Source organism: Ipomoea nil, unplaced genomic scaffold, assembly GCF_001879475.1.
Source record: "Ipomoea nil cultivar Tokyo-kokei standard unplaced genomic scaffold, Asagao_1.1 scaffold1562, whole genome shotgun sequence".
In the NCBI taxonomy this organism is placed as follows: domain Eukaryota; kingdom Viridiplantae; phylum Streptophyta; class Magnoliopsida; order Solanales; family Convolvulaceae; genus Ipomoea; species Ipomoea nil.
In genome coordinates, this window is record NW_017617990.1 from 409,084 (window position 1) to 435,451 (window position 26,368).

A 26,368-nucleotide genomic window follows, 5' to 3' on the forward strand; every position below is an offset into this window, starting at 1 on the left:
AAATAAAAGTTAGTTATTATATTAATTCAATATATAATGAATATATAATATCTTATAAATATTATTATCATTAAAGAATATAAGAAAATATATGGTGGATGCATGTGCATGGTAAAAGTAATGGAAAAGATAATGGAAGTTATAACAGTAAGGGTATTTTTGTCCATAAAATTGTATGATACAACTCTAAAAGCACAATGTACAAAATGATTAGCATTAAAAACATTGACATAAATGAGATATATAACTTTGATTGAGACTTATTATGTTTTTAGATTACCAAGTCTTAAATATGATAAGGACAAAAAATGACATCTTCATACAATCTAAATTAGTTTGTTTACATATAAAAATTTAACATTTTGTCTTTAAAAAAATTAACATTTTGAAATAAAACTATATTAGCATAATCATGATCTAGCATCCCATAATGAAGTAAGAATATTGATGTGAATCTCCTTCATATAATAATAATAATAATAATAATAATAATAATAATAATAATAATAATAATTAGGAAGCTAATAGTTTATTTTGGAACGTTACTTAAGGTAGCGTTCTAAAATAAACTCTTATTTTAAATTACGGGCTTATTTTGAGAAAGAACATTATCAAATAGAGCTTATAGCTTATTAGTAGCTTAAAACAAGCTATAAGCTTCTAAATAAACTCTTCAAACATACTCTTATTTAAAAAAAAAAAAAAATTGCCTAGCGATTTTTGCAATCTTGGTTTTGAAGACCCGTGAAGGAGATAAATTGTAGGATGTGTAAGGCGAAACTCCCTCGCCCCCACCAGGACCCTTACTATGGGCAACAAGATACTGAATGTGTAAATTAGCAATTCATTATGTGGGAGGACCATTGTTTGGTTGCCACCACGTTGATGTAATTCCCACATTGTGTTCGTCATACTTGATCATGTGTTATTGCTCACAATCTATCACTCAATAGCAATTGAGATGCTCATGCATGATATGACTCTCAAATACTTGTACACTAGTGTTCATAACAAAGTCAAATTCATACATCTATTTTTTGGGTTCTTTGTATGACGGTAGACTAAGCATGAAACACGATTTGACAACAGAAGCGTGGTGCTTTGTGCTCATAGTGTCTATTATAGTCGATGGTGTTTGCCATATAAAAAGCGATATCATTATTAACAATCTAAAAAAAAGGCTTCGTTTCAATGGTCAAAGAAGGTTTCTTCGTCTTCGGCCAAAGAAGAAGAATGTATCTTCGTCTCCGGCCACGGAGTCGGAGGTCCATTCGATTCCATGGCCGGAAACGAAAATACTTTCTCCATGGTATTTTGATCCTCAATCGCGAATATGATGAAAATTTCATAATTTAAAATCTCCTTGAAACTAATCCTCACCAAAGTTTGAACCTATGACTATCCATTTGAATTGAATGGATAACCTGGATGCCATTCTAATTAGTTAAAAAAAAAAAAAAAAACCCATAACTCGAATTTACAATTTTATGATTAGCACTTGAAAGTTTCCTTTTTTCCTTTTCGTTGTAAAAAGTAAAATCTCAAACATTTAAAAAGTTGCAGTTAGTGTGATAATTTCCCCAGCGTGTCTCCCGCTAAATTGCGCATTTGGTGGTGTAGGAGTGTGCAGACTGCAGTGAGTTTGCATTGGCGGATTGAAGTGGGTGGAGCTGCGTGTCCCAGAGAGAGTAGAGAGCGTCACAACCCACTCTGAAGAGCTGGAGTCTGTGCAGGATACCCACCAGGTCCCACCCCTTGACACGTCGGGGAACGGCCAGATCCGTCACCGATCGCCGTCGGCCCTTGAGCTCCTGGAGGCACAACCGCTGCACATTCCACTAGATCAAATGGAGAAGACACTCAAGCGCAATCGCGGCCAGCACGACTCCCTCTCCGACAAGATCCTCAGATACCGTGGCGTCCTCCTCCTCATCGCTCTTCCTCTCCTGCTTATAACTTTCCTTCTCTTTCGATCGCGATCGCCTTCCGATTCCGTCGACTCCCTCAACCGCAAATTCTCTCCCAACTTCGGATCTAACAAGTACGCCGTCATATTTGACGCCGGTAGTTCTGGCAGTAGAGTGCACGTTTTCTGTTTTGACCAGAACCTCGATCTCGTTCCTATCGGCAATAATCTCGAACTTTTCCACCAGGTACTTATTGCTTTGCTTGCTTATAAAATTGTCTTTCTAACTGCATTTTACTCTGCGAATCCATTACTTCTGTTCAGCTGTATATATATTATATTAATTAATTAATTAATTAATTATTGTTCTGTCTCTCTATTCCACAGTTAAAACCAGGTTTGAGTGCTTATCCAACTGATCCTGAGGCTGCTGCAAACTCTATTAAACCACTTCTTGAAAAGGCAGAGGCAGTAGTTCCTCAGCCTTTGCGCCACAACACCCCAGTCAGAGTTGGGGTTAGTAACTACAACTTTGTCAAAAAGCGAGAAAGGATTTTTGTTGCCATTCATTCAAAATGTAATTCACATGGATGTATATACAGGCAACTGCAGGTTTGAGACAATTAGAAGGCGATGCCCCTGATAGGATTCTGCAAGCAGTAAGTCTATTATTTTCTTTCAAGTCCAATATTATATATTGTTTCTTTTATTTAGTGGATGTGTCTTGTATCCTAATTTGCTACCTTATTCTTCAAAATTTATTGCTTCTTACATCAATTAAATTAAGTTCTATTGATGAAGGTGAGGGATTTTTTAAAGACCAAAAGCAGCCTCAAGTCACAACCTGATTGGGTTACTGTCCTGGATGGAAGTCAGGAAGGTGCTTATGAGTGGGTATGTTAATTTTATATTTACAGTTTTTACATGCTAATGTGTACTTTGAATTCTTATAAAAAACTGAGATACCTTTCTGATTCGGAATTTGAGCTTGGGGAAATGCTTGGAGAGGATGAGTATGTGAGATAATAAGAGTTCCTAGTTATCATTGATGCCCAAAATGGATATTCCTTCCATTTCATGAATGGAAAACCATTGACCTGTTTAATTACAAAACTGTCCCATATGTATGTTATGCAATTTTCATTTCATTTCAAGTAGTCATTCTAGTTATTCCTAACTTTGTTTTACATGAAATGTCCTTCCCCATTGTATAAAATGAGATATTCAGTTTACAGATAAATTTGGTATTACTTTATGTATGAAATAAAATACCCACTCGGTAGTTTTATAATTGCTTTATGAAATAAACATGACACCTGGCATTTCTTAAAGCATCATTGATTTAATCTCGCTTAAAAGATATATATCAGGTGTTTGTTGTGATGTCTGTATAGCTTTTCTGCAGATAGGTCTTCTTTTGGGCACTGGTGGGAAATTCTTGGGGTTATTTTTGGAGACTGGAGAGCCTTTCCTAGTGTTCTGTATTCTTGGTATATCTAGGTTGCAACCCCTGGGTACTTTTAATACACTTCCTTACCTATTAAAAAAAATCTCACCTAAAAGATTTTTTTGCAAATGCAAACAGTTGTAAAGTGAACTGGCATATTATTTTAAAATGATTGGCTAGTTCAGATTCAGCTGAGGTGGGTATTACCTGTTAGAAATTTAGGTGATAAGCTATGCTGATAATGGATGTGTATCTATCTATGCATCTACATATATATTTATCTGTGTTTGTTGTGCACGTGTGCATTTACTGATTTACATATATACTGTTTGTTTTATAAATGCTGAACAAGGATATTTGTTTAATGTATACCTTATTATCTGTTTTTTTGTGTAACTTTATGGAATTTTAAGAGAACTACTGGTTTCAGACAAGTTGTGGCCATTCTTTTCTTTGTCCTTTTGCTAGTGGTATTCCTTTTTAGTTGAGTTGGAAATATACTGATGGTCCTTTGAAGGAAGTACCAGTCTCTGTTTCCCATTAGCCTTTAGCAATCCATTCCCATTTGGTAGTTAGCATCCACAGTTCCACACTTTGTGACAACCACATGGTAAACTTTAAAGCTGCCATTTGAGCATAGGTTGTACAATAACTAGATGCATTTATGGATTTTTTGCTTGACTTTCATCTATCTCTGCAGGTGACTATTAACTATCTCCTAGGCAATTTGGGTAAAGAATATTCTGAAACTGTTGGTGTAGTTGATCTTGGTGGTGGATCTGTGCAAATGGCTTATGCCATCTCAGAGTCGGATGCTCAAAAGGCACCAAAATTATCAGATCCAGAAGATAAATATGTGCAGGAAATGTATCTTAAGGGAAGGAAATATTACCTTTACGTTCACAGGTCTGTCTCATTCTCTACAATTAATATATGCTTTGTTCCTTAATGAGAATTGTTAGATATAAACAGTTATAGAAGATGGAAAGGCATAGAATTAAATAGACTAGGAAGTGAAGAGTTGTAAAACAGTCCATTGTGGTAGTATATATATCTAAGTGTAGCAGTGAAGAAGAACACACAGAAAATAGAACAAACACATTACGTTGATGTCCCTTCTTTCTAGCAACATGGTATCAGAGCCGGCGAGAGTGAAGTAGTGGGCCGTGATCGGAAGGAGGAGGCGCCGCCAGGTCTCAAGCCGCGCCGCCATCAGAGCTTCCACGCGCCACCACTCGCCGCCGTCGTCCAGCTGCTCCGACGCCACGCGCCGGCGCGTGAGGCGTTCTCCGGCCACCATCAACGACGGCGATTACTCCGGGGAACTCGCCGTGAGGAGTAGGCTTTGCCCAGGTATGTTGTGTGGAGTTTTGGTTTGTGGATGATTGCACTTAGGGTTTCCGAACCTAGGTTGAACGTGAATAAGCAGTTCATTGTTGCTTTAAGTTTTTGGGCTGTTGAATCACTACTTCCAGAAGTCTCCAAATAGTGGTCTATCAATTAATTTGTAACAGCATCAACGTGAATAGACATTCATGGCAGAAGGAAGTAATAAGAATATTACTGTTGTATCTACTCCATCTAAATTAATTGATGTAGTATTGGCTGCTGATGGTCTAATTTTGCTGAATGGAAATTCTTGGTTAAAATTAATTTAGATGGAATGGGTAAAGGTGACCATTTAGATAAAGATTGCCCTGCAGATAATAAAGAATGGGAAATAGATGATAAAGCTTTATTATCACGGGTAATTAATTGTATTGATAGAAAGGTGATTTTATCAATGCAACATTGTACCACGGTTAAAGCAGTGTGGGAGTTAGTATCTGAATGTTTCAGTGGGACAAGTAATTTGAGAAAATTATATCAGTTGTCTCAAGATGTCTATAGACCTAATAAAAAAGGTCGAGATCTGAGAGACTACTATTATGATTTTAAAAGCTTAAGTGAAGCTTTATGCACTGCAATGCCTATTACAACTGATGTGAAAACAATGAAAGAACAACGTGATCAGTTAATTGCTTTTAGTTGGATTTCTGGGCTTGACAAAGAGTATGAGATTCTTAGGTCATAATTATTGGGAAACAAGGAATTAGGGTCGTTGGACCAAGTATTTTCTCAGATACAAAATGCAGCAGTAAGTGTTGACAATAATGAACCGGTTGAGAAGAGTGTTTTTATATCACAAGGGAGCAATAGTGATGGAAGTGTGTTTGTATCTCAAGGAAATTATACTAATGAAGGGTATAATAGTCAAAGTGGAGGTGGTCGCCAACGAGGACGTGGTGGAAGAGGCCGTGGAGGAGGTCGTGGAGGACCAAGGGTATGTTTCAATTGTGGAGAACCGGGCCATTTCAAAAATCAATGTCCTAAATTACCCAGGCAACAAAGGTTTGTTAACACAACCTCCGGATCTGAAGGACATATGGTAATTATGACAGATGAGGAGTTAGCAGCGTTCAATCAACTGAAAATGTCTTCTCCTATGCAGTCTCCATCCAGTCAACCGTTTTCTTCTGCAACCTTTGTCCAAACAGGTAATCCTGTTGCGTGTGTCTTCTTCGTCTACACAGTGGGTCATTGACTCTGGAGCTAGTGACCATATGACAGGTAATTCTAAGGTTTTTTCCACATTCTCCATCTAATCCTGGGGTTATGGTTACTCTAGCAGATGGGTCATCCATTCCAGTTTTGGGAAGAGGTAGTGCTGGTGCAGCCTCATCATTACCCTTGTCATCTATATTATATCTTCCAAAGTTTCCCTTTAATTTGCTCTCTGTTAGCCAGATCACACGGTTTTTGAATTGTTCTGTCTCATTTTTTTTCGGGTTATTGTTTCTTTCAGTCTTTTGACGAAGAAGATTATTGGTAATGGGAAGGAAGTCGGAGGACTGTATGTGTTAGAACAATCTATATCTCCGTCCAAGGCCATGTTGAGTAATACCTCTCATTTCCAGCTACATTGTCGATATGGTCACCCATCACTGTCAGTCATAAAGAAACTCTTCCCTAGCTTAGAATCACTGTCTACTTTGCAGTGTGAGTCGTGTGAGTTTGCTAAGCATTGTCGGGTTTCCTACCCTCCTCGTGTCAATAAAAGAGTACGATCTGTATTTGAACTTGTTCATTCTGATGTCTGGGGTCCTTGTCATGTCACAGGGAAGAATGGGTTTAGATATTTCGTAACCTTTGTGGACGACTTCTCTAGGTGTACATGGTTATATCTTATGAAATCTAGAGATGAGTTGTTTACAATTTTTTGTAGTTTTTGTGCTGAGATCAAAACCCAGTTTAATAAAACTATTAAGTGTGTGCGAAGTGACAATGCACAAGAATATTTCTCTAAACCCTTTTCCACTTATATGGGCCAACATGGGATAGTTCATCAATCCTCGTGTGCGTATACACCTCAGCAGAATGGAGTGGCAGAAAGGAAAAACCGTCATTTGTTAGAAGTAGCTCGGGCAATTTTGTTTCAAATGAAAGTGTCTAAAGTCTTTTGGTCTGATGTTGTTCATACAGCATGTTTCCTGATCAATCGGATGCCTTCGTCAGTCCTTCAAGGTCAAATTCCTTATTCTTTAGTGTATCCGACTGAACCTCTTTTTCATCTCCCACCCAAAATATTTGGATGTACTTGTTTTGTCCAGGATGTTCGTCCACAACGCCGAAAACTTGATCCAAAATCTCTTAAGTGTATATTCCTGGGATACTCGCATACTCAGAAGGGTTATAGATGCTATTCACCTGACTTGGGGAGGTATTTAGTGTCAGCTAATGTTACTTTCTTTGAAAACATGGTGTTCACTGGGGGTGTTGGGTCGTCTGGGTATGGATCTACTCAAGACAATGACTTTCTTACATATACTGTTACCATACCTGTCGAGTCTGTTTCTAGACCTCCCATTACACAGGTGTATACTCGGCAGCCGAGAGATGAAGTGGCACCACCCGAACCACAAGTGAATACTTCTTCCTTACCAGAATCTTCGTCAAATGATCTGGATCTTCACATTGCCCTTCGTAAAGGTAAACGACGTTGTCAAAATCCTATTTCATCTTTTGTGTCTTATGATCATTTACCATTATCATCTCGCACCTTTCTATCACGTTTAGATTCTGTGTCAGTTCCAAACACTTTGAGTCAGGCTTTAGCACATGATGGGTGGAGACATGCAATGGAGGATGAGATGACTGCTCTTGAGGAAAACCATACTTGGGATTTGGTACCCCTCCCGGTCGGTAAGACTGCAGTTGGTTGCAAGTGGGTTTATGTTGTGAAAATGAACCCTAATGGGTCTGTGGCCAGACTTAAAGCTCGTCTTGTAGCAAAAGGATATACACAGACTTATGGTGTTGATTATACAGAAACTTTCTCCCCGGTAGCTAAGATAGCTTCAGTTCGTATTTTTATTTCCTTAGCTGCATCTAACCACTGGCCTCTGTATCAGCTAGATGCCAAAAATGCCTTTTTACATGGTGATTTGGTTGAGGAAGTCTACATGGAGCAACCTCCTGGGTTTGTTGCTCAGGGGAAGTCTGGAAGGGTGTGTAAATTGAAAAAGTCTCTATATGGCCTGAAGCAATCTCCACGAGCTTGGTTTGGGAGGTTTAGTAGTGTGATTATGGAGTTTGGTATGCAAAGGAGTCAGTGTGATCATACTGTCTTTTTCAAGCATACTAATGTTGGGTGCATTCTCTTGATTGTTTATGTTGATGATATAGTAATCACAGGTAATGATGCAGTAGGTACTGAAGCTCTTAAATCTTTCCTCAAAGAAAAGTTTCACACGAAAGATTTGGGAGTGTTGAAGTATTTTTTAGGGATTGAAGTTGCTCGCTCTCGGAAAGGAATATTTCTCTCCCAAAGGAAATATGTGTTAGATCTGCTTGATGATACTGGGTTGTTGGGATCAAAACCATGTGAGACCCCTATGGAGCAGGGTGTGAGACTTGTGGCTGGTGAGGGGGAGGCCTTTGATTCTCCAGAAAGATATAGGAAGTTGGTGGGAAAGTTGAATTATCTCACCATTACGCGTCCTGATATTGCTTTTCCAGTCAGTGTGGTAAGTCAGTTCATGCAAGCACCCATGCGAACTCATTGGGAGGCAGCAGTTCGAATTGTAAAGTATCTCAAGAATGCACCAGGTAAAGGCATTCTATATGCTGATCATGGACATGCCAGAGTTGAGGCATTTTCGGATACTGATTGGGCAGGTTCGTTAAGTGACAGGAAGTCCACAACAGGGTATTGTGTGTTCGTAGGAGGTAATTTGGTTTCTTGGAAAAGCAAGAAACAGACTGTTGTGGCTCGGTCCAGTGCAGAATCTGAGTATAGGGCGATGGCTCATGTGACGTGTGAAATAACTTGGGTGCACAATATGTTGAAGGAGGTTGGTGTGGAAGTGATGAAGCCCATACGTTTATGGTGTGATAATCAAGCAGCGATACATATTTCAAACAATCCAGTGTTCCATGAGCGTACCAAACATATTGAGGTAGATTGTCATTTTGTGCGTGAAAAGATTCAACAAGGCCTCATTTCCATGGCTCATGTTCGTAGCGGCGATCAACTAGCTGATGTGTTCACCAAAGGGCTTAGCAGGGACAGGGTTGAGTATATTTGTAACAAGCTGGGCATGATTAATATCTATGCTCCAGCTTGAGGGGGAGTGTTAGATATAAACAGTTATAGAAGATGGAAAGGCATAGAATTAAATAGACTAGGAAGTGAAGAGTTGTAAAACAGTCAATTGTGGTAGTATATATATCTAAGTGTAACAGTGAAGAAGAACACACAGAAAATAGAACAAACACATTACGTTGATGTCCCTTCTTTCTAGCAACAAGAATTAAGATAATTTTAGAACTTAGAGTACCCATTGTCACTTTCTGATCTTTTCCTTGTGTTTGTACATGGCTAGAAGGGGTATGCATTGTTGCTAATCCAGAGTAGTGATGCGTTCTTTATATTAAAATAATCTGTATCTTCTATCTCCATAATATGTTTTTCATTTCCATTACAGTTATTTGCACTATGGATTACTAGCAGCTCGAGCTGAGATTTTGAAGGTCACAGAAAACTCTGGGAATCCTTGCATCTTGGCAGGATATGCTGGTACTATTCCCTTATGAACTGGTAGCACTATTTGTTTTGCATTTTGGGTTTATACATGTTCAATTTTTTTATTTTTTATTTTTTTTTACCTCCCGCCTTCCTGACTAAAATTGTTTATTTCTTTTTGTTTTGTTTTTTTGTTTTGTTTTTGTTTTTGTTTTTTTTTTTTTTTTTTTTTTTTTTTTTGGGTTGTGGCCAGGGGAGAGGGGGGGGGGGGGGGGGGGGGGTGCAAGTCAGGATATAGCAAAATAATGATTAAAGAAAAAACTACGTTCTGGCTCTGAAAGCTGCAACATGAACCAAGCTGAGAAATAAATGTGCCATAGAACATAGATAACACAAATGCTCATACATACGGGCTTTCACTAGTGAGATGGACTCTTGTTTAGTTATTTGTTTTCCAATTCACGTTTTGAATCTCATTTTTTTTTTAATTGTTAACTTCATTGAAGGTTAGGAAAATGAAATGATTAAGCTATATCTTGTACCCTTATCCAAAAAGAAGATATATCTTGTACCCTTATATCTTCTTTTGTAAATTGAGTGTATTGATTGATTGACTATGTGAGTGTGTGGTTTGCAAGGGTCATATAAGTACGGAGGGGAAATTTACCCTGCATCACCTTTGCCTTATGGTTCAAACATGAAGAGTTGCAGAGAGGTATCTATTAAGGCTCTTAAAGTCAATGAGTCAATTTGCACATCCATGAAATGCACTTTTGGTGGAGTGTGGAATGGAGGTGGAGGCGATGGTCAGAGGAATCTCTTTGTTGCTTCATTCTTCTTTGACAGGGCTGCAGAGGTATATATTTCTTTTGGAAAAGATGATTGTGTACATACATTTTCATGGGTTATAATACTAACTTGTGGTGTAGGGAAATTTTGGTGCACTGTTTTATGTGATGCTGATCACAATATGCATATTATGTAGGTTGGGTTCATTAATGCAACTGCTGCTCCTGTTGCAAAAGTTCGCCCTGCTGATTTTGAGAGTGCAGCTCAAGATGCTTGTGAAACCGGACTTGAGGATGCCAAATCTAAATATACTAGTGTTAGTGCGGATAACTTGCCGTACCTGTGCATGGATCTTGTTTATCAGTTCACTCTGCTTGTAGATGGGTTTGGTAAGTGATATTGCATTTGCAGGAAGCACAGAAATGATGTATCATATTACCATGGGCATGGAAGGACAAGGATTATTGTTGTTAAACTAATTGCATTCATTCATGCTTGTGTTTTCAGGGATTGATCCTCAGCAAGAGATCACTTTGGTAAAACAAGTGGAATACCAGAATTCCTTTGTTGAGGCAGCATGGCCATTAGGCAGTGCCCTTGAAGTTGTATCATAATTGAATTAACTGCAGGAATGCTTGATTGATTATTCAGCCTTATTCATTTACAGCATTATTAGTTATCAAGGGTAAGCAATTTTTGGAATGCAGCTTCTAGAAGCCAATTCTGTTCTGCTGGCCCTGGAAAGAATATCATATCCTTCCTGTATGAGTGACTGACTATACAGAGAGAAGAGCTTTTTTCTACTGTCTGTCTATTTTCTATATTTTATTTCTCTGGAGGCTCTGGCCAGAAGGGGAGCATAGCATTGCATTGCAGGTCATATCAATAATGAGAGCTTTCTTTTTGTGGTTCTTCTGACATTTTGTTACATGTGAAGAATGAATAGATATGTATGCATTCTTGTAAAGCCAAAAAAATTAAAGATACATACCCCACTTTTTACTTTTTATATACAGAGATTATTCAGTTCTGGGTTTCGATGCCTCCTATGAGTTTGCAAATGCCACATAAATTAGTGCAGCAACAAATGATAATGAAAAGCTGTTCAACATTAACCTTGTTAAGCACCTAACATCAAATCTACACAATTTTGCAACGAATCATCAGCTCTGGCTCCAGGTGGCAAACCTGTAAATTCGAGCAATGCCACCATTCCACCCTTCACTTATTGTCTTATTCCATTCTCAGTACACACTTCAAAGCTTCCCGTACAAGCAGTTATAGCTCAGCTGACTGCTTAAGTTTTAAGTAAATTGTAAAACAGCTCTATTCTATATTGGAATAAATAAATTAACCAAAAATTCTTCTATGTATACATGGGTGGGAGGGAAGAGCTGTGCCTTTCATTTTTTAGGATCAAACTACACCTAATCACCATAATGTTATAACTATTTTATTGGGTTAAAAAAAGAAGGATGAAGAGAACAGTGGGTTTGATCAAGCTGCATTCATATCATTTATTTTATTTTTTTAAAGGTAGAAATAATATTTCTTAAATATAAGATAAAAAAAATGTTAAAAAGGAAAAAAGGTTTAAATAGGATCTCTAATTTTATATGAAAATGCAATTAGCTACTTAAACTTTTTAAAAGTGTAATTACACACTTCAATATAGTGAAATGGGTTAATATATAGGTCATCGTTGACCGCCACTAACTGCCGTTGACCACTATTGGCTTCCTTGACCGTAACAATCGAAGAAAAATTGACAATCGACAATCAACGATCGATTGTCGGTTGTCCTCTTTGAAGAAGGCTATCGATTGGTCTCCCTCTCTGATGGAGAAGGCAATCATTAGCCGTCATCTCCAATGGTTGCCTTCTACTCGGATGAAGTCTACGATCATTGTTGGCCGCCAGTCAGGGATGTCAATTTGGCCCTAAACCAATGGGCTGGCCCAATAAGCCCTAAAAATTATAGGGCTAAAATCCAATAAAATCAACCCAATAAAAAACAAGATAATTGGGCTGGCCCTATAGGGTTACTGGGTTAAGTTGGGCTAATCCACCGGATTGTCGAGCCGGACCGTCTATCAACATTTCAATTAAAATGGTGAAATAGAGAAAATATAATTTGAAGCCCAAGATTTGGAGAGAAATTTGAAGCCCCAAAATTCCAAGCTACTTCTGGGCTTCTGACAAATTCCAATTCAAAATCAAACTCTAGTCTCAGTCCAATAGTTATGCTGTGCAACCGAATGCACCATGCGCATGGTGCATACGATGCAAAACGACGTTGTTTTGACTAAAAACGCGCGTCCCATTTTAAAAAAAAAAAATCAGGTTTGATTCTCGGCAATAGCATTATTGTGGATATATAGTTATGAATTTTTGGATTTATAGTTATGAATTTATGGATATTTAGTTCATTCATTGTGGATATTTAGTTCATTCATTGTAGATATTTACTTCATTTATTCACTGTGGATATATAGTTATGAATTTATGGATATATAGTTATGAATTTATGGATATTTAGTTCATTCATTGTGGATATTTAGTTCAATCATTGTGGATATTTAGTTCATTCGTTGTGGATATTTAGTTCATTCATTCACTGTGGATATATAGTTATGAATTTGTGGATATATAGTTATGAATTTATGGATATATAAAAATACTATTACCGGAAATCGAACTTGATTTCTTTTTTAAGTGGGACGCGCGTTTTTTAACCAAAACGACGTCGTTTTACATCGAATGCACCATGCGCATGGTGCATTCGGTTGCACGACATAATTTGCGGTCTTAGTCCTTGTTGGCTGAGAGAACATAGATTAGGAGAGAAATTTGGAAGCCCAAAATTTCAAGCAACTTCTGGGTGTCTAGCAAATTTCAATTCTAAATCAAGCTATAGTCCCTGTCCTTGTTGGCTATTGCGACGCGAGAAGGCGAGAACAGAGAACTGTCGACGCGAGAAGCCGAGATTGTAGAGATGCCGATCGTCGACTGCTGAGATTGCCGACCGTCGACCACCGACCTCCAACCGGACTGCGGACTGCCATCGCCTGCTCAATCCCGGCAACTACAAGTAATTTATTTGATTTCTTCAAACGTAAACATTTAGGGGTTGTTTGGTTGGATGGAAAACATTTTCCATGGAAAATGTTTTCCTAAAAGTGAAGGAAAATGATGTTTTATGTTGTTTGGTTGGATGAAAAACATTTTTCATTGGAAAAAGTTTTTCTTGAGAATGAGGAAAACAAATTACTAGCTCTTGTTAGATATTTTGTTTTCCATGGAAAAGGTTTTCCATGGAAAATTAATATGACAATTTTACTCTCATCATTCTTTATTAATTACTCTTATTATTATATTATTATTGTTGTGTAGGGTTATATTTGTCATTATACACCTTATTCCTTACCATTCCAAACTCAACCAAACAATGGAATTCATATTCCCAGTAATTTCTTTTCCACCTACCAAACAATGAAATCTATTTTTTTGGAATTTATTTTCCATAGAATTTCAATCCTATTTCCATTCAAATATTTTCCAGCGAACCAAACGAGCTGTTAGTTTATTTTGTTTTCATTTTAGATACTTATTTGGTTTATGAATATAAGCAGTAGGTTTATTTGTTTACGAATTTATTTGAGTGAATTATTATATGCATTGCATTTATTTATTTGAAAACTACATGTTTTCGGTATATTGATTGTAGATTTGTGCTTTTTTTTTTTTTTTTTTTTTTAAAAAACTTTATGTTGATTATGGATTTGTTGCATGTGAATTATGTTAATGCTTGATTATAAGTTCATTGATTTAGCATGCTGGATAAGCCCAATAATTCATAATTCAAGATTAGGGCCAATCCAATCAAAAAATTAAACAAAAAAGACTATTTAGCCCAAACAGGTCAACAACCCTGTAAAATTAGCCCAAAACCTAGTGAGCTAGTCCAATTGACATCCCTACTGTGAGGTTGTTTTCATTAATTAATTTTGAAGTTTTTTTTTTTTTTAAGAAATTAATTTTGAAGTTTTAAAGCACCAAAATAGCAAATTTATGAGCTTAATTACATTTATAATTTGTAAAAATTTTAATAACACTTTCATGTAAAATTGGATGGTTATCAAACTTATTTAAATGTTCCAGGTATTCTATATTTCCTCGAAAAAGGTGATCTATTTTACCTTTTTCAAAAAAAAAATAAAAAAAAATTGAAAGGGGATAAATTATAGTACTCCGGTCTCCGTATTTGTCTATAACATAACATGTTCTCTACGGAAACAATTGCCCTAGGACAAATGTGTCTCTCTTCGACATCTTCACTGTTCTCGTTTGTGTCTTTGTTCTTTTCCTGAATTCTTATTTTTTCCTAATTCCCTTCCCCTTCTGTTTCTTTCTTTAGCATGAGACAACAAACCCTCTAAGACAATCTATATCTCCTTTCACACCAACCGGATCTCAGGTTTTGATCACATGCAATACTTATTGTCATTTATGCGTTATTCAAATTTCCCAATTCTATTTCTCATTATCTTTGGTATTTAAATTGGACATTAATTAGATGCTAGTATAATAAATATAGATTGATGAACTTGTGATTCAGAGGTTGCCGGTTTTGTGGCAGGCCCAGTGAGAAGCTGTGAACTGACGGGCTATAAGTATGTTGCGAGAGAGGGTCAGGCGAGCCATACTCCCTCCTGCTCAGGAGGTAAATAACCCATCCAATCTAATCCTACTCTACTGTCATTCTCAATTTTCTAGACATTTTTCTTCTTCATTCTTAATTTGATATTTTATGGGTTTTGCCATTGATTGGATATGTGGGAAGATTCATTTCTATTAGTTTAATTTTTTAATTTTTTATTTTTTGGTTGAGATTGTAGAATATTGACAAGTTGGAGAAGGTTATGAAAGATGGAAACTACTATGGAGCTCAGCAGATGTTTAAGTCTATTAGTGCCAGGTTCCATTGCTGTCATTTCTCCTTTCTTTAGATTCTTTTTACTCTAATACTCTATTATTGATCACATCTTGAATTACCGACTTTTACTGGTTTGTTCCAGATATGTGGGCGCTGAGAGGTTTTCTGATGCATTGGATTTTCTTCAGTTTGGGGCCTGTGCACAATTGGAAATGGAACAGGTTATACTTTTCTCACTTACATATTTGCTATCAGTTTGATTAGTAATTAGCACAAGCCTTTTGGAATGTGTAACCTGCAAGGGCCTTTATTGATTGGAAAAACAATTTTCTATAATGAAACTGATAAATGAGGACTGGAGTTATCAACTTGATAAAATGGTTATTAGTCTTATTATACCTCAAGCACATTGTACAGATATCCAGATAGATTTTCACCATCTGAATAGCAGAAGCTAGATGAAAAGGTGTAGAAATCAGAAAACGAGTAGGATATGAAAACAATCCTTACCCTGCAAGTAACTTCTTTTCAAATGAATTGCATTTGGTTTCTTCATCATGTAGATTACCTGTGGGGGCGAGCTTGCTGTTTTGTTTGTGGACACCCTTGTAAAAGGAAACTTCTCTTATGATGATGACACTCTTGGTTAGTATTTCTTAATTCTTATGTGAATCAAGCTAATGTAAATCTTTGTATCTTCTTTCATGCATTATATTTCCTATTTGTGTCTAATATGATTGTTCTGATCTATCGTGCGCTAGTTGTCTCAACTGGTATTCTCTTAGTACTTTAGAAGGGAAGAACAATGTATGATCCCCCCCAACCCCATATACCATTGTGTCAAAAAGTATTCAAAATTGGCTTTTTGTCCACTTGCAAGTTGCAGTTTTCCCTCTCTCAGCAATTTCTGAAAGAAAGTGAGGCAACAATTTTTTTTTAACATGGGGGATTCTTCTTTTAAAGAGTGGTACAAAGAAGAATGCTCTAAAGTGAAGTTTTCTGCATTCTGCTGACCTGTATTAGTTATAACATGAATATATTCCCTCGGTTTAAGGAAGTAAGATTGTCACTGCAAATGTTCTTCAGAAATTGTAACTGCAAAATCTACCCACAGTAAATAGTGCATCTATCAAGAGCCTTGCACTTTTTCTTTAATCAAACTCCTCTCCAAAATATTGTGTCACTTTTATTTATGTCTGAGCCACATATATCATATATTGAATTGATGTGGCTCTTGAAGAACTTCTAAATGTTTTGGTTTTGCACTTGGTTATGACATATTTAATCTTTAGACCGCATCAGGAAAATCCACAAGAAGTTTCCTAGAATTACAGTGCCACAAAATTTGGAGCTAGCTGATGATGATGACATGCAAAAACTTGCAGAAGTCCTCACTGCAGCAAAGACACGAGTAGAGGCTTGTACATCCTTTTTGAAAGCTGCCCTCAAGTAAGGCTCTAATTCTTTCTATGGGTGCATACATGAGTGTTCCTATCAATAACATTTTGAGGCAGTTCATCAGGAACACTTGTAAAATACATCAAGGAATTTGCTTCTTCTTCTTCTTCTTCTTCTTTTGTGTGTGTGTGTGTGGGGGGGGGGGGGGGGGGGGGGGTAATGCCGTAATGGGTCAACAAAAAAAGTCATTGATGAATAAGTATTATCTATTTAATCTATGAGGACAAAGAGTCATCAGAAATACAGAGAATAGTGAATACACTGGATATTAAATATCTGCTTTATTATTATTATTATTATTATTATTATTATTATTATTATTATTATTATTATTATTTGTTGGAGGCTTGTATTACTGTAATAGTGTAATATACCCTGACACAAATATGGGTTAATGGATCAGGGTATGGGTCAAATGGTTGGTCTTAAAGTATGATGGTGAATTGGGGCTGAGATTGGACCTACTTGTTGATTATTTCTTTTCTATAATGTATGCAAATGACTCTTTAAACTTTTGCCTCAGGTGGTCCTCTGAATTTGGAGCACATAAGTATGGATCTCCAGAGCTTCATGACATGTTGGCCGAATATATATTCTCAGAGTCACCTGAGGTGGTGCGTTTCTAGTACTGGTTCATTTCCTCTTTTACACTTCATTCTAATATATACATATATTTGTGTGCGTGTGTATATATGTATAATTGATATATTATTGACGTATTATGGTGATTCTGTTCTGTTAGCTATTAATTTCTTTGATTAATGCTCCACTGGACATGCAAAATTAGTATGAAATACAGAGTAATATATTAATGCTTCTTGTTCATCTTGTATCTAACATATTTATGGTTCATAGGACATGGGTAAAGTATCTTTCCATTTTGTGAGAGGGAAGAATCCAAAGAAATTCACTTCAACTGTTATCAATTTCATGGGCAAGGTTAGACTTCATCTTCTTCAATTTATAATTTCTTTTTATAGGCTCAGCTGAGAAAATGCTATAAACTTCATAAAGTTGTTGATATGTTATTTATTGTATGCAGAATTTCTCATTTTCTCTTAATGATTTGTTTGATGGACACATGTGAATTGTATTTCTTGATATGCAGTGTTACCCTGGAGAAGAAGATTTGGCTATTGCTCGGGCAGTTTTAATGTAAGTATGAACATTACGTACTGATCTTGCTACTCTGGTTGCCGTATTTTGAACTTTGGTACCAGAGTTCTTAGGCATGAATTTCTGTATATTCTCAACTTTACGATTTACATTTTCAGTTTTTAAAATTTTACAATGTTTGCACTGTACTTACGAAACTTTGTGTGCTGCTATTCCCTTTCATATGTTTATTCTTACATCCAGTCTTGTCTTGTGAAATGAGAGATGATGTTTGAGATTTGTGAAGAAAATGAGTATTTTTTTTAAAATCTTCCTAGATAGGACATGGTAATTTACTGTGAACTTTTGATGTTCTGTTTTCATGTTTAAAATATAGCAGGACCAATTTTGCTTATGGGAAACTAATTATGCAGCACTGCATAGTGCTGTGCGTTGGGCATCATGCTTGATGCCATAAGTATTAGGTGATCGATCAATTTCACCAATAGAACTTAAGAGGACCAAGTGTGAGTGAGAATGTAACTAACATCTAACATTTATGTTAAAGATACAGAATATATGGAAGTGACTCCATTCAAGAATCTCACTGCTATTATTCTATTGTATTTATGGGAGCCACTTCCTTACTGATTTTGTAACAATGTCGGATACTAAAAATAGTAACGGTCTAACGGATGGGGTACATTTTGTAATTTGTCAAAAAATTTCAATTTTTTGTATCTGGCATTGTTAGTTTGTTATGGATTGGCATAGAAGAATTTTCCTTGTATTTATATGCAATCAAGATTGGTTACTTGTGGTTTTTTCATACTGCTAGGTATTTATCCCTGGGCAACCTACGAGATGCCAACTATCTTATGGATGAGTTAAAAAAACAAGTCAGCTCTAAGGAGCTTGAATTTCCTGAATCAGAATTAATGCAGTTCATCAGTTATCTTCTTCTGACGTAAGTTGACTACATTTTATCATTATTTTCTTCCAAATATCTTATAAAGCAAGGGTTTCTTTCAAGACCTTCTTGCAGAACTGTCTCAAATGCTATGCTTCATCCACTTAGAATTTGGTTTGAAGACAATTACGTTAATTCTTTTAGGTTTTGTTTTTCATTTTATCATTTTTATGGTTGAATTCTTTTTAATTCCCAGCTATATTTGTTGCAAAATAGCATAGTAATTATAGAAATTTCCACTTATAAGGTGTCAGTTTCCTCTAGTACCATCTGATTATGAGAGCATTGTGTTTTTATGTAATGAATTAGACCATCAACACTTTTTCCTCTCTGTATTTTGCAATTTAGAGTCTAAAGAGCTGTTTGCTACTGCATTTGAATGATAATTATAATGCAGGTTGCAGAGAGATGCAATCCCTCTGTTTAATAAGTTGAGGGTGGTCTACAAGCTCAGTATAGAAAGAGAACCAACATTTTATGAGGTCTGCAATATCTCCTACTTGAAATACTTTACCATCTGTTCGATATTTTGGGTAAAACATGCTTGGGTCAGATCAAGCTTGCAGTTATTTGCCTCATTTATCTTGATGGCTGTGTAGTTGTTAGATGAAATAGCGGAGAAGTTTTATGGATTACGACGCCAGAATCCACTGCAGGGGATGTTTGGAGATATCTTTAAGGTAACATTCCTGTTGAGATGCTTTTATTCTCATTCCCGGGCTCTAAACCCGCGAAACAAACACTATCATAATGCTGATGAAAAATCTCCTTCAAATCCTAATTCATCACACGGTTTTCGTATTGTGTCCCCATTCCCAGATGATGGGAGGTGAATAGGCGATATGAGTGTTTGAGTTGCGTTTGCTAATGAGCTACAACAGCAGTTGGTTCGATGAAATCATTTGCAGTGCAGTGCAGTGCAGTTGAGTTGAATATGTATATGCATCTAAATGGTGGGCCATTTATGTATTGACAGTTTTGTTGTTTCACTTGGCTGGCTTATTATAATTCTATATTCTTTTTCTGTGGTTTCTATAATGCAAACATGCAATGCACTTTCTAAATTCTTGCTTAACTAAAATAAAATTGTTTATAATGATTAATGGATCACTTGGCTGGCTTATTATAATTCTATATTCTTTTTCTGTGGTTTCTATAATGCAAACATGCAATGCACTTTCTAAATTCTTGCTTAACTAAAATAAAATTGTTTATAATGATTAATGGAAAAAAATGACTGAAATGTGTAAGTAGGCACATGTATTTATGAAAGGGCGAAAATATGAAAAACACGTTTGGGTATCACATTTCCGGTCAAACATGAAACGCAAGTGGGACTTGCGTTTCTCGAGAAACGTAAATCCTACTTGCGTTTCTCTTTTGTGTGTGTGTGTGTGTGTGTGTGTGTGTGTGTGTCCTCTCTAGCGACGGACCAACAAGAAGCCTAGGAAGCAGATGAAGATGGAGATAAAATTCAGGGCAGTCCCAATAGTGGAAATAACAATATTGCACAAATGTCATCGCTTAATAGTAGCAGTTCTCCCCCACCACCCGTTGCCACTGCCATAACCGCAGCAACGTCAATTATGCCTACAACAACAGCGCCCACAGGCAAAAGATCTGAATTCAATGACCGTGAAAGCGACCCTTCACTCTTTGCAATCAATACTTAGTGTTGCTTCTCCCAAACCCAATCCAAATCCTACACCGCCGCTGCGCTTTCGGCCGCCAGTCTTTCCCCGTTCTCAATTCTAGTTTTGGCACCCCTTCTGACATTGGTTGCCTTCTCCTTCGTCGGAGAAGCCTGCGACCAAAACTGGTCCCTGGTTTCTCCGGCGAAGGAGAAGGCGGGGAAGACAAGAAAAAAAAAAAAAAAAAAAAAGAGAGAAACGTAAGTGGGATTTGCGTTTCTCGAGAAACGCAAGTCCCACTTGCGTTTCATGTTTGACCGGAAATGTGATAAAATGCATTTTCCAAACGTGTTTCTCATATTTTCGTCCAATCCCCAGCAACGTCATATTTTGGGAATTGCATATGCCTTATGCCTACTTACACATTTAAGTCATTTTTCTTGATTAATGATGCTTGTCTAACAGTATTGCCCCAGTAAATATCGACAAATTATTGCGTGGACCATGAATATCAGATACATTTTTAATATATTAAAAGTACATTATTTTTGTACTGAAGGTACATTATATAAAATCATGTACCCTTAATATATTAAAAATGTACTTTCAAAAAATGTACCTTATGTACATAAATAATGTACTTTTAGTATATTAAAAATGTACTTTTTATTTTGTGTGAGACCATAGTCTATGCAATAATGATTTGTAAATATCTTTAGCCTTCATTTTTTTTTTAGAGTAAATACCCAAAATGGTCCCTCGACTATAGCTAAATTCACAAATTGGTCCTCGACTTTCAATTTCAACCAATTAAGTCCTTAACTTTGCAATTTTGACACGATTTGGTCCTCCATCTATTTGACCGTTTGTTGACTGCGATCTTTGAGGATATATATGTAGTTTCACGTGCAAAGCTCAAGAGAACGCTCTTGGAGGTGACATCGTTGTTTCGGAGGGAGAAGTGCTTCTTCGCTTGCTGCTTGGGGATCACGAGCCGGTTCAGCTTAGAGAACGCTCTTGGAGGTGACAGCGCCGTTTCGAGGGGGGAAGTGCTTCTCCGCTTTCTGCTTGGGGATCCCGAGCCGGTTCAGCTTGCCTACATCGCTTGGAGTCACAGCTTTCTCGAAGAGCCACTCCAGGGACTTCGGCGATCTATCTATCAAAAGCTATAATCTCTCCGGCATGGGGTGCAGTGCCGACAGTGGATTCAAATGTAACAGTGCGGTCTAGAAATGCAACCGGAACCTTAAAAAATCGACGATGGACCATGAAATTACATATATATCCTAAAATGTGCAGTCAACAAACAGTCAAATAGACAAAGGACCAAATTGTGTTAAAATTACAAAGTTAAGGACTTAATTGATTGAAATTAAAAGTCGAAAACCAATTTGTGAATTTAGCTATAGTCGAGGGACCATTTTGAGTAAAATACTCTTTTTTTTTTAAAGAAAAAGAATATTAGGCCACAGCCAAAAGGGAACAACTCGCAAAGTCAGACAGATGTACATATCAAAAGACAATATTGAATTTTAGCACGGAAATTAAACCTCTTGTGTGTGTGTGTTTACTGAAATATAATTTCAATCGAAATTCATGTTTTTCAATTTTATTATTGTTTCCAAATACAGAGCATATCATGAATTTTGACTACAATTTTAACTAAATTTGCTCTGATTCAATCTGTATCCACTTAAAGTGTTCGTCATTAGTAGATTAGATGCTAAATTTGCTCTGATTCAATTTGTATCCACTTAAATTGTTCGTCATTAGTAGATTGAATATAGATGTGACTTCTAATAAATTTGCGATATCCAACCCCTCTATTAATTCATTGTCAAAACGATATATATATATATATATATATATATATATATATATATATATATATCAAGTTCTTGTGCGGTTAAATATCTACCGTGCGATTGTACGGTTATTAATGTGTGTGAGTTTTGTATTCACATTAAATACACACTCATGCACCTTAAGTACAAAACTCACACGCATTAATAACCGTACAACTGCACGGGAGATATTTAACCGCACAAGAACTTGATATATATATATATATATATATATATATATATATATATATATATATATATATATATAAATGAAATCAAAATTATTTCTTATATTATTCTAATATATAATGTCTATATACATTATTACCATTAAAGAATATAATATCTTTATTGTGTATTCATGTGCATGGTAATAATAATGAGAAAAAAATAACAGAAATTTTAACAATAGTCGATAGAGATGTTTTTGTGCAAAAAATTATATAGTACAACTCTTATAGCATAATGTATAAAAAAAAAATTTAATTGAACAAATGGACATAAATCAGAGATATAATATGGATTGTGACTTATTATATTTTTAGATTAGTATTTTATATGTGCGATGTGCACAAAATATATGCCCAATATTAATATTCAATGTTAAATTATTAATTATATTATTTTTTTAAAAATAATAATATATAATTTTTTAAACAAAAATTATGGTAACATTTAATTAAAATCTAAATGAAATCAAATTTATTTCTTATATTGTCAAAGTCGGCGGCATGACTCCCAAGTGGAAGGTCATGGGTTTGAGACTTAGTGGGGGCGGTATTGACTTGTTGGGTTTCAGTAGATTGAGAAAGTATATATGAATAGATACTACATCTAAAAGAGTCACATACACTATAGAGGATTTTTTTGTCTAAAAAATTATATAGTACAACATTAACTAAAAAACATACATAAATCAGATTATAACTTGAATTAAGAGTTATGTTTTTAGAGGATTAGATTTAGATTAGTACACTTTAACCTATTCACTATTCAACAAATCATAAGGTACTTGGTACTTGGCATCATAATTAAATATTAAACAAATCATTTGAAGAATATAATTTTATATTTTTATAAACGGAATTTGTTAGGAAATAGTAATAGTAATCTAATCTAAAAACATAATAAGTGCCAATACAAGTTATGTCCTTGATTTTTGTCCCTTTTTTATATGCTAATAAATATATACATCTTGCTTTAATTGTTGTACATTTGATTTGTATTGGACAAAATTACCCTTACACCGTTATAACACCGTTAGTATTTAATATGTCCACCAATCTTACCATACACCTACATCTATCATATCTTTTTCCTATTTTTAGTTATCCTTTTATTAAAATGATCATATAACAATTAATTTAATTATAAATTATATTTTAATTAAATATTTATATGAATATTAAATTTTAATTATAAATAATATGTATATATATATTATTTGTGTATACATATCAATATATCATATATGTAGTTGTTAGCTTAGTATTATTTGTAAATTATTATATATATATATATATATATATATATATATATATATATATATATATATATATATATATTGTTTTGATCTCTATATTCAAATATATGATAATTCAAAAGTATCATCACTTTAAGGAATTGTGTTACTTTACAATATTTTAATATTGGGCATTGGTTTTCACGCATTGCGCGTACAAAATGCTAGTCTACTATACTAATAAGAGCCCAAGAGAGTTAGGCCTATAATGGGTAGAAAAAATAGCGGTCAAATTTTTTAATCAAATGAATGGCTCAGATTGATCGGATTTTAATTTTTCCTTAAGATTTCCTAATTTATCCTTAATGAATATGATTATCCGTTAACTTTTCCGTTAAATATTATATTTTCCGTTAATTTCTGTTAGTTCACCGTTAACTTATTGATTTCAATAAGAAAGGTCTTAGGTTCGAACCCCATCCCAATCAAAGTTGGCATATTAACTACTTGAGACATTTGTTGACAAAGAGAGTATTCAAATCACACAACAAATTGAAGTGAGAACTACCTCGCAATGTCCTTGTTTGACAATCAGCACTTAGCGGTTAGCGTTAGCGGATTATATTAGTGAATTTGACTAGCGAATTATATCAACGATTGATAACAATATATTTAAAAAAATTAGCTGTTTAGATTAACATGTAAAATGACCTAAGGGTAATAATAATAATAATAATAATAATAATAATAATAATAATAATAATAATAATAATAATAATAATAATAATTGTTGACTCAAAGTGTTTTGTCAAAGTTATGTGCAAAAGGAATTCTAGATCTATAAAGGAATACCAAGCCTAAGAGGAGTAGTTATTGAAGAGTACTAGTTCTAAAAGGAAGTGTTATTGAAGTTTTTAGTTCTAGTCTGATTAGGAATAGCTTTATTATTCACGAATCTGTTAGGAATAACTACTATAAATAGGGGTTGTCCTTTCTTGTAGAATTCAAGCATTCAACATTAATCTTGTGAGGTACGAGAGTCTTTGAGAATAAGATACTAAATTCCCCTAGAAAGTAGTACATGTGTTTGGTTTCAATAGTTTGGTAGGAAAGATCATTCTATTGTGTAATCTCAGGTTCCAAACAGTGTACTTTAAATATTGAGCTTTTAGTGGATTTAGGCAAGTTCTCAAATTGAGAAGTGCCTCGCAGATTAGGGTTGTTTGCCCGAACTGCGTTACAAATTATTTGTGTTACAACTTCAGTTTCGGTGCTGCGCTTTACAAATTTTCAATTGGTATCAGAGCCAAACTGCTTAAGTTATTAGCAGGATCCTAATGGAGTTTCCCAGAGAAGGACTGTCAAGCACTAGGCCACCTGCCCTCATTGGCACGAATTTTTCCTACTGGAAAGCCAGAATGCAAATATACATCTTGGCACAAGGAGAAGGTGTTTGGAATGCTATAGAAAACGGATGGAAAACTCCAGTTGATGATAAAGGAAACATAAAACCTAAAATTGACTGGAGTGAAGAAGAAAAAAACAGAATATAACTTCAACTCGAAGGCAATGAATGCAATCTATGGAGCTGTGAGCGAAGATACCTTCAAACTGATTGCCTCCACTCGCATAGCCAAAATTGCGTGGAGTATATTGTGCAATCATCATGATGGAAACACAACTGTAAGACAATCTAAGCTTCAGATGATACAAACTGAATTTGAAAACCTGAAAATGGAAGAGGAAGAAAGCATCACCCAATTCAGTGCCAGAGTTTTAAGTATATCCGGAGATGCATTCAACTTAGGCGAACCTATACCCGAACATAGGATCGTCAAAAAGGTACTACGCTCACTACCCGGAAGATTCCAAATGAAAGTCACCGCTATTCAAAAACATAAAGATCTAAACACCTACAAACTGAGTGATCTAATGAGAAATCTTCAAACATATGAGCTTGAGATACTGCAAAAAGGAAAAGATAATGACAAAGGAATTGCGTTCCAATCAAAGCAGAAAGGAAGTCCAGAAATTGATACTGAAACCATAGAACAGTCAATCGCTCTCCTAACAAAGAATTTCAACAGAGTTCTCAAACAATTCAACAAATTTAGAAACAAAAGTGCTTCAATCAATCAAGGGGACTTCCCAACTGGACAAAATCAATCTATTTCAAAAAGAAGAGACAGTTCAAATACAGAAGGAATACAGTGCTATGAATGCAAAGGTTTTGGACACATCCAATCAGAATGTGCCACATACTTGAAAAGGAAAAATAAAACATATATAACAACCCTAAGCGATGACTCAGATAGTGAAGAAGATGACAGCAACACAAATTTCGTAGCCTTCACCGCTAGCCATGAAAGCAACAATAGCGATGACATGCAAGAGTTACTAGAGGCATACACTCAACTAAATGCCAAGTGAGAGCAAATAATCAAGAAAAATTTGGAACTCATGGAAGATAATCACTATTTGAAGAATGAAAAAGAACGAATAGAGAAACAATACAAAGAAGCTCAAAACGAACTATTAGACTTCAAAAACAAAGAAGCTAAACTACTACAAGAAATCAAGGAGCTTACCGAAAGACCCAGGACTCCAAGCACAGACACTAGTGAGAATCATCAAACCGAGACACAAGAAGTGTCACAACAGCACTTCCGACACCGAAGAAGAATAAGGTGCTACTATTGCCACAAACTAGGACACATCAAAGCTCACTGCTACAAGAGACAGAATGATCTTTACTACAGACAGAAC

General features: G+C 35.6%; 2 protein-coding genes and 1 long non-coding RNA gene across 6 annotated transcripts; 2 read left to right on the plus strand and 1 right to left on the minus strand.

The window, feature by feature from the left end:
- The first annotated feature begins 1,605 nt into the window (after window positions 1–1,605).
- On the plus strand, window positions 1,606–11,208 carry LOC109189763 (apyrase 2-like). The gene is made up of 9 exons (XM_019340381.1): window positions 1,606–2,153; window positions 2,294–2,422; window positions 2,509–2,565; window positions 2,708–2,800; window positions 4,054–4,259; window positions 9,380–9,471; window positions 10,056–10,273; window positions 10,403–10,595; window positions 10,714–11,208. The coding sequence occupies exons 1-9, from the start codon at window positions 1,848–1,850 to the stop codon at window positions 10,818–10,820; spliced, it is 1,401 nt and encodes a 466-aa protein (XP_019195926.1). The 5' UTR covers window positions 1,606–1,847; the 3' UTR covers window positions 10,821–11,208.
- LOC109189766 lies at window positions 4,974–26,164 on the minus strand. The gene is made up of 3 exons (XR_002055628.1): window positions 26,153–26,164; window positions 12,392–12,398; window positions 4,974–5,050 (listed from the first exon to the last, which is right to left on the minus strand). It is a non-coding gene; the product is annotated as an uncharacterized LOC109189766 (long non-coding RNA).
- Window positions 13,051–19,691, plus strand: LOC109189764 (Golgi to ER traffic protein 4 homolog). 4 transcript variants are annotated; one of them, XM_019340382.1, is made up of 14 exons: window positions 13,052–13,297; window positions 14,624–14,683; window positions 14,825–14,929; window positions 15,105–15,184; window positions 15,285–15,363; window positions 15,706–15,787; window positions 16,435–16,591; window positions 17,124–17,214; window positions 17,456–17,539; window positions 17,709–17,755; window positions 18,534–18,662; window positions 19,063–19,147; window positions 19,265–19,345; window positions 19,485–19,691. In XM_019340382.1, the coding sequence occupies exons 3-14, from the start codon at window positions 14,882–14,884 to the stop codon at window positions 19,500–19,502; spliced, it is 981 nt and encodes a 326-aa protein (XP_019195927.1). In that variant the 5' UTR covers window positions 13,052–13,297; window positions 14,624–14,683; window positions 14,825–14,881; the 3' UTR covers window positions 19,503–19,691. The 4 variants fall into 4 exon arrangements, with proteins under 4 accessions (XP_019195930.1, XP_019195927.1, XP_019195929.1 ...); XM_019340384.1 differs by having other exon boundaries at window positions 14,835–14,929; XM_019340383.1 differs by having other exon boundaries at window positions 14,846–14,929.
- Window positions 26,165–26,368: the final 204 nt, after the last annotated feature.

Bases quoted from the DNA above. Each gene is read 5' to 3' on its own strand.
- LOC109189764 (XM_019340385.1), top strand. From the start codon at position 14,882: ATGTTGCGAGAGAGGGTCAGGCGAGCCATACTCCCTCCTGCTCAGGAG. The intron at 15,788-16,434 runs GTTAGTATTTCT...TTTAATCTTTAG, and splicing joins TTATGATGATGACACTCTTG to ACCGCATCAGGAAAATCCAC. The intron at 17,215-17,455 runs GTGCGTTTCTAG...TATGGTTCATAG, and splicing joins TCTCAGAGTCACCTGAGGTG to GACATGGGTAAAGTATCTTT.
- LOC109189763 (XM_019340381.1), top strand. From the start codon at position 1,848: ATGGAGAAGACACTCAAGCGCAATCGCGGCCAGCACGACTCCCTCTCC. The intron at 2,801-4,053 runs GTATGTTAATTT...CTATCTCTGCAG, and splicing joins AGGAAGGTGCTTATGAGTGG to GTGACTATTAACTATCTCCT. The intron at 10,596-10,713 runs GTAAGTGATATT...TTGTGTTTTCAG, and splicing joins TCTGCTTGTAGATGGGTTTG to GGATTGATCCTCAGCAAGAG.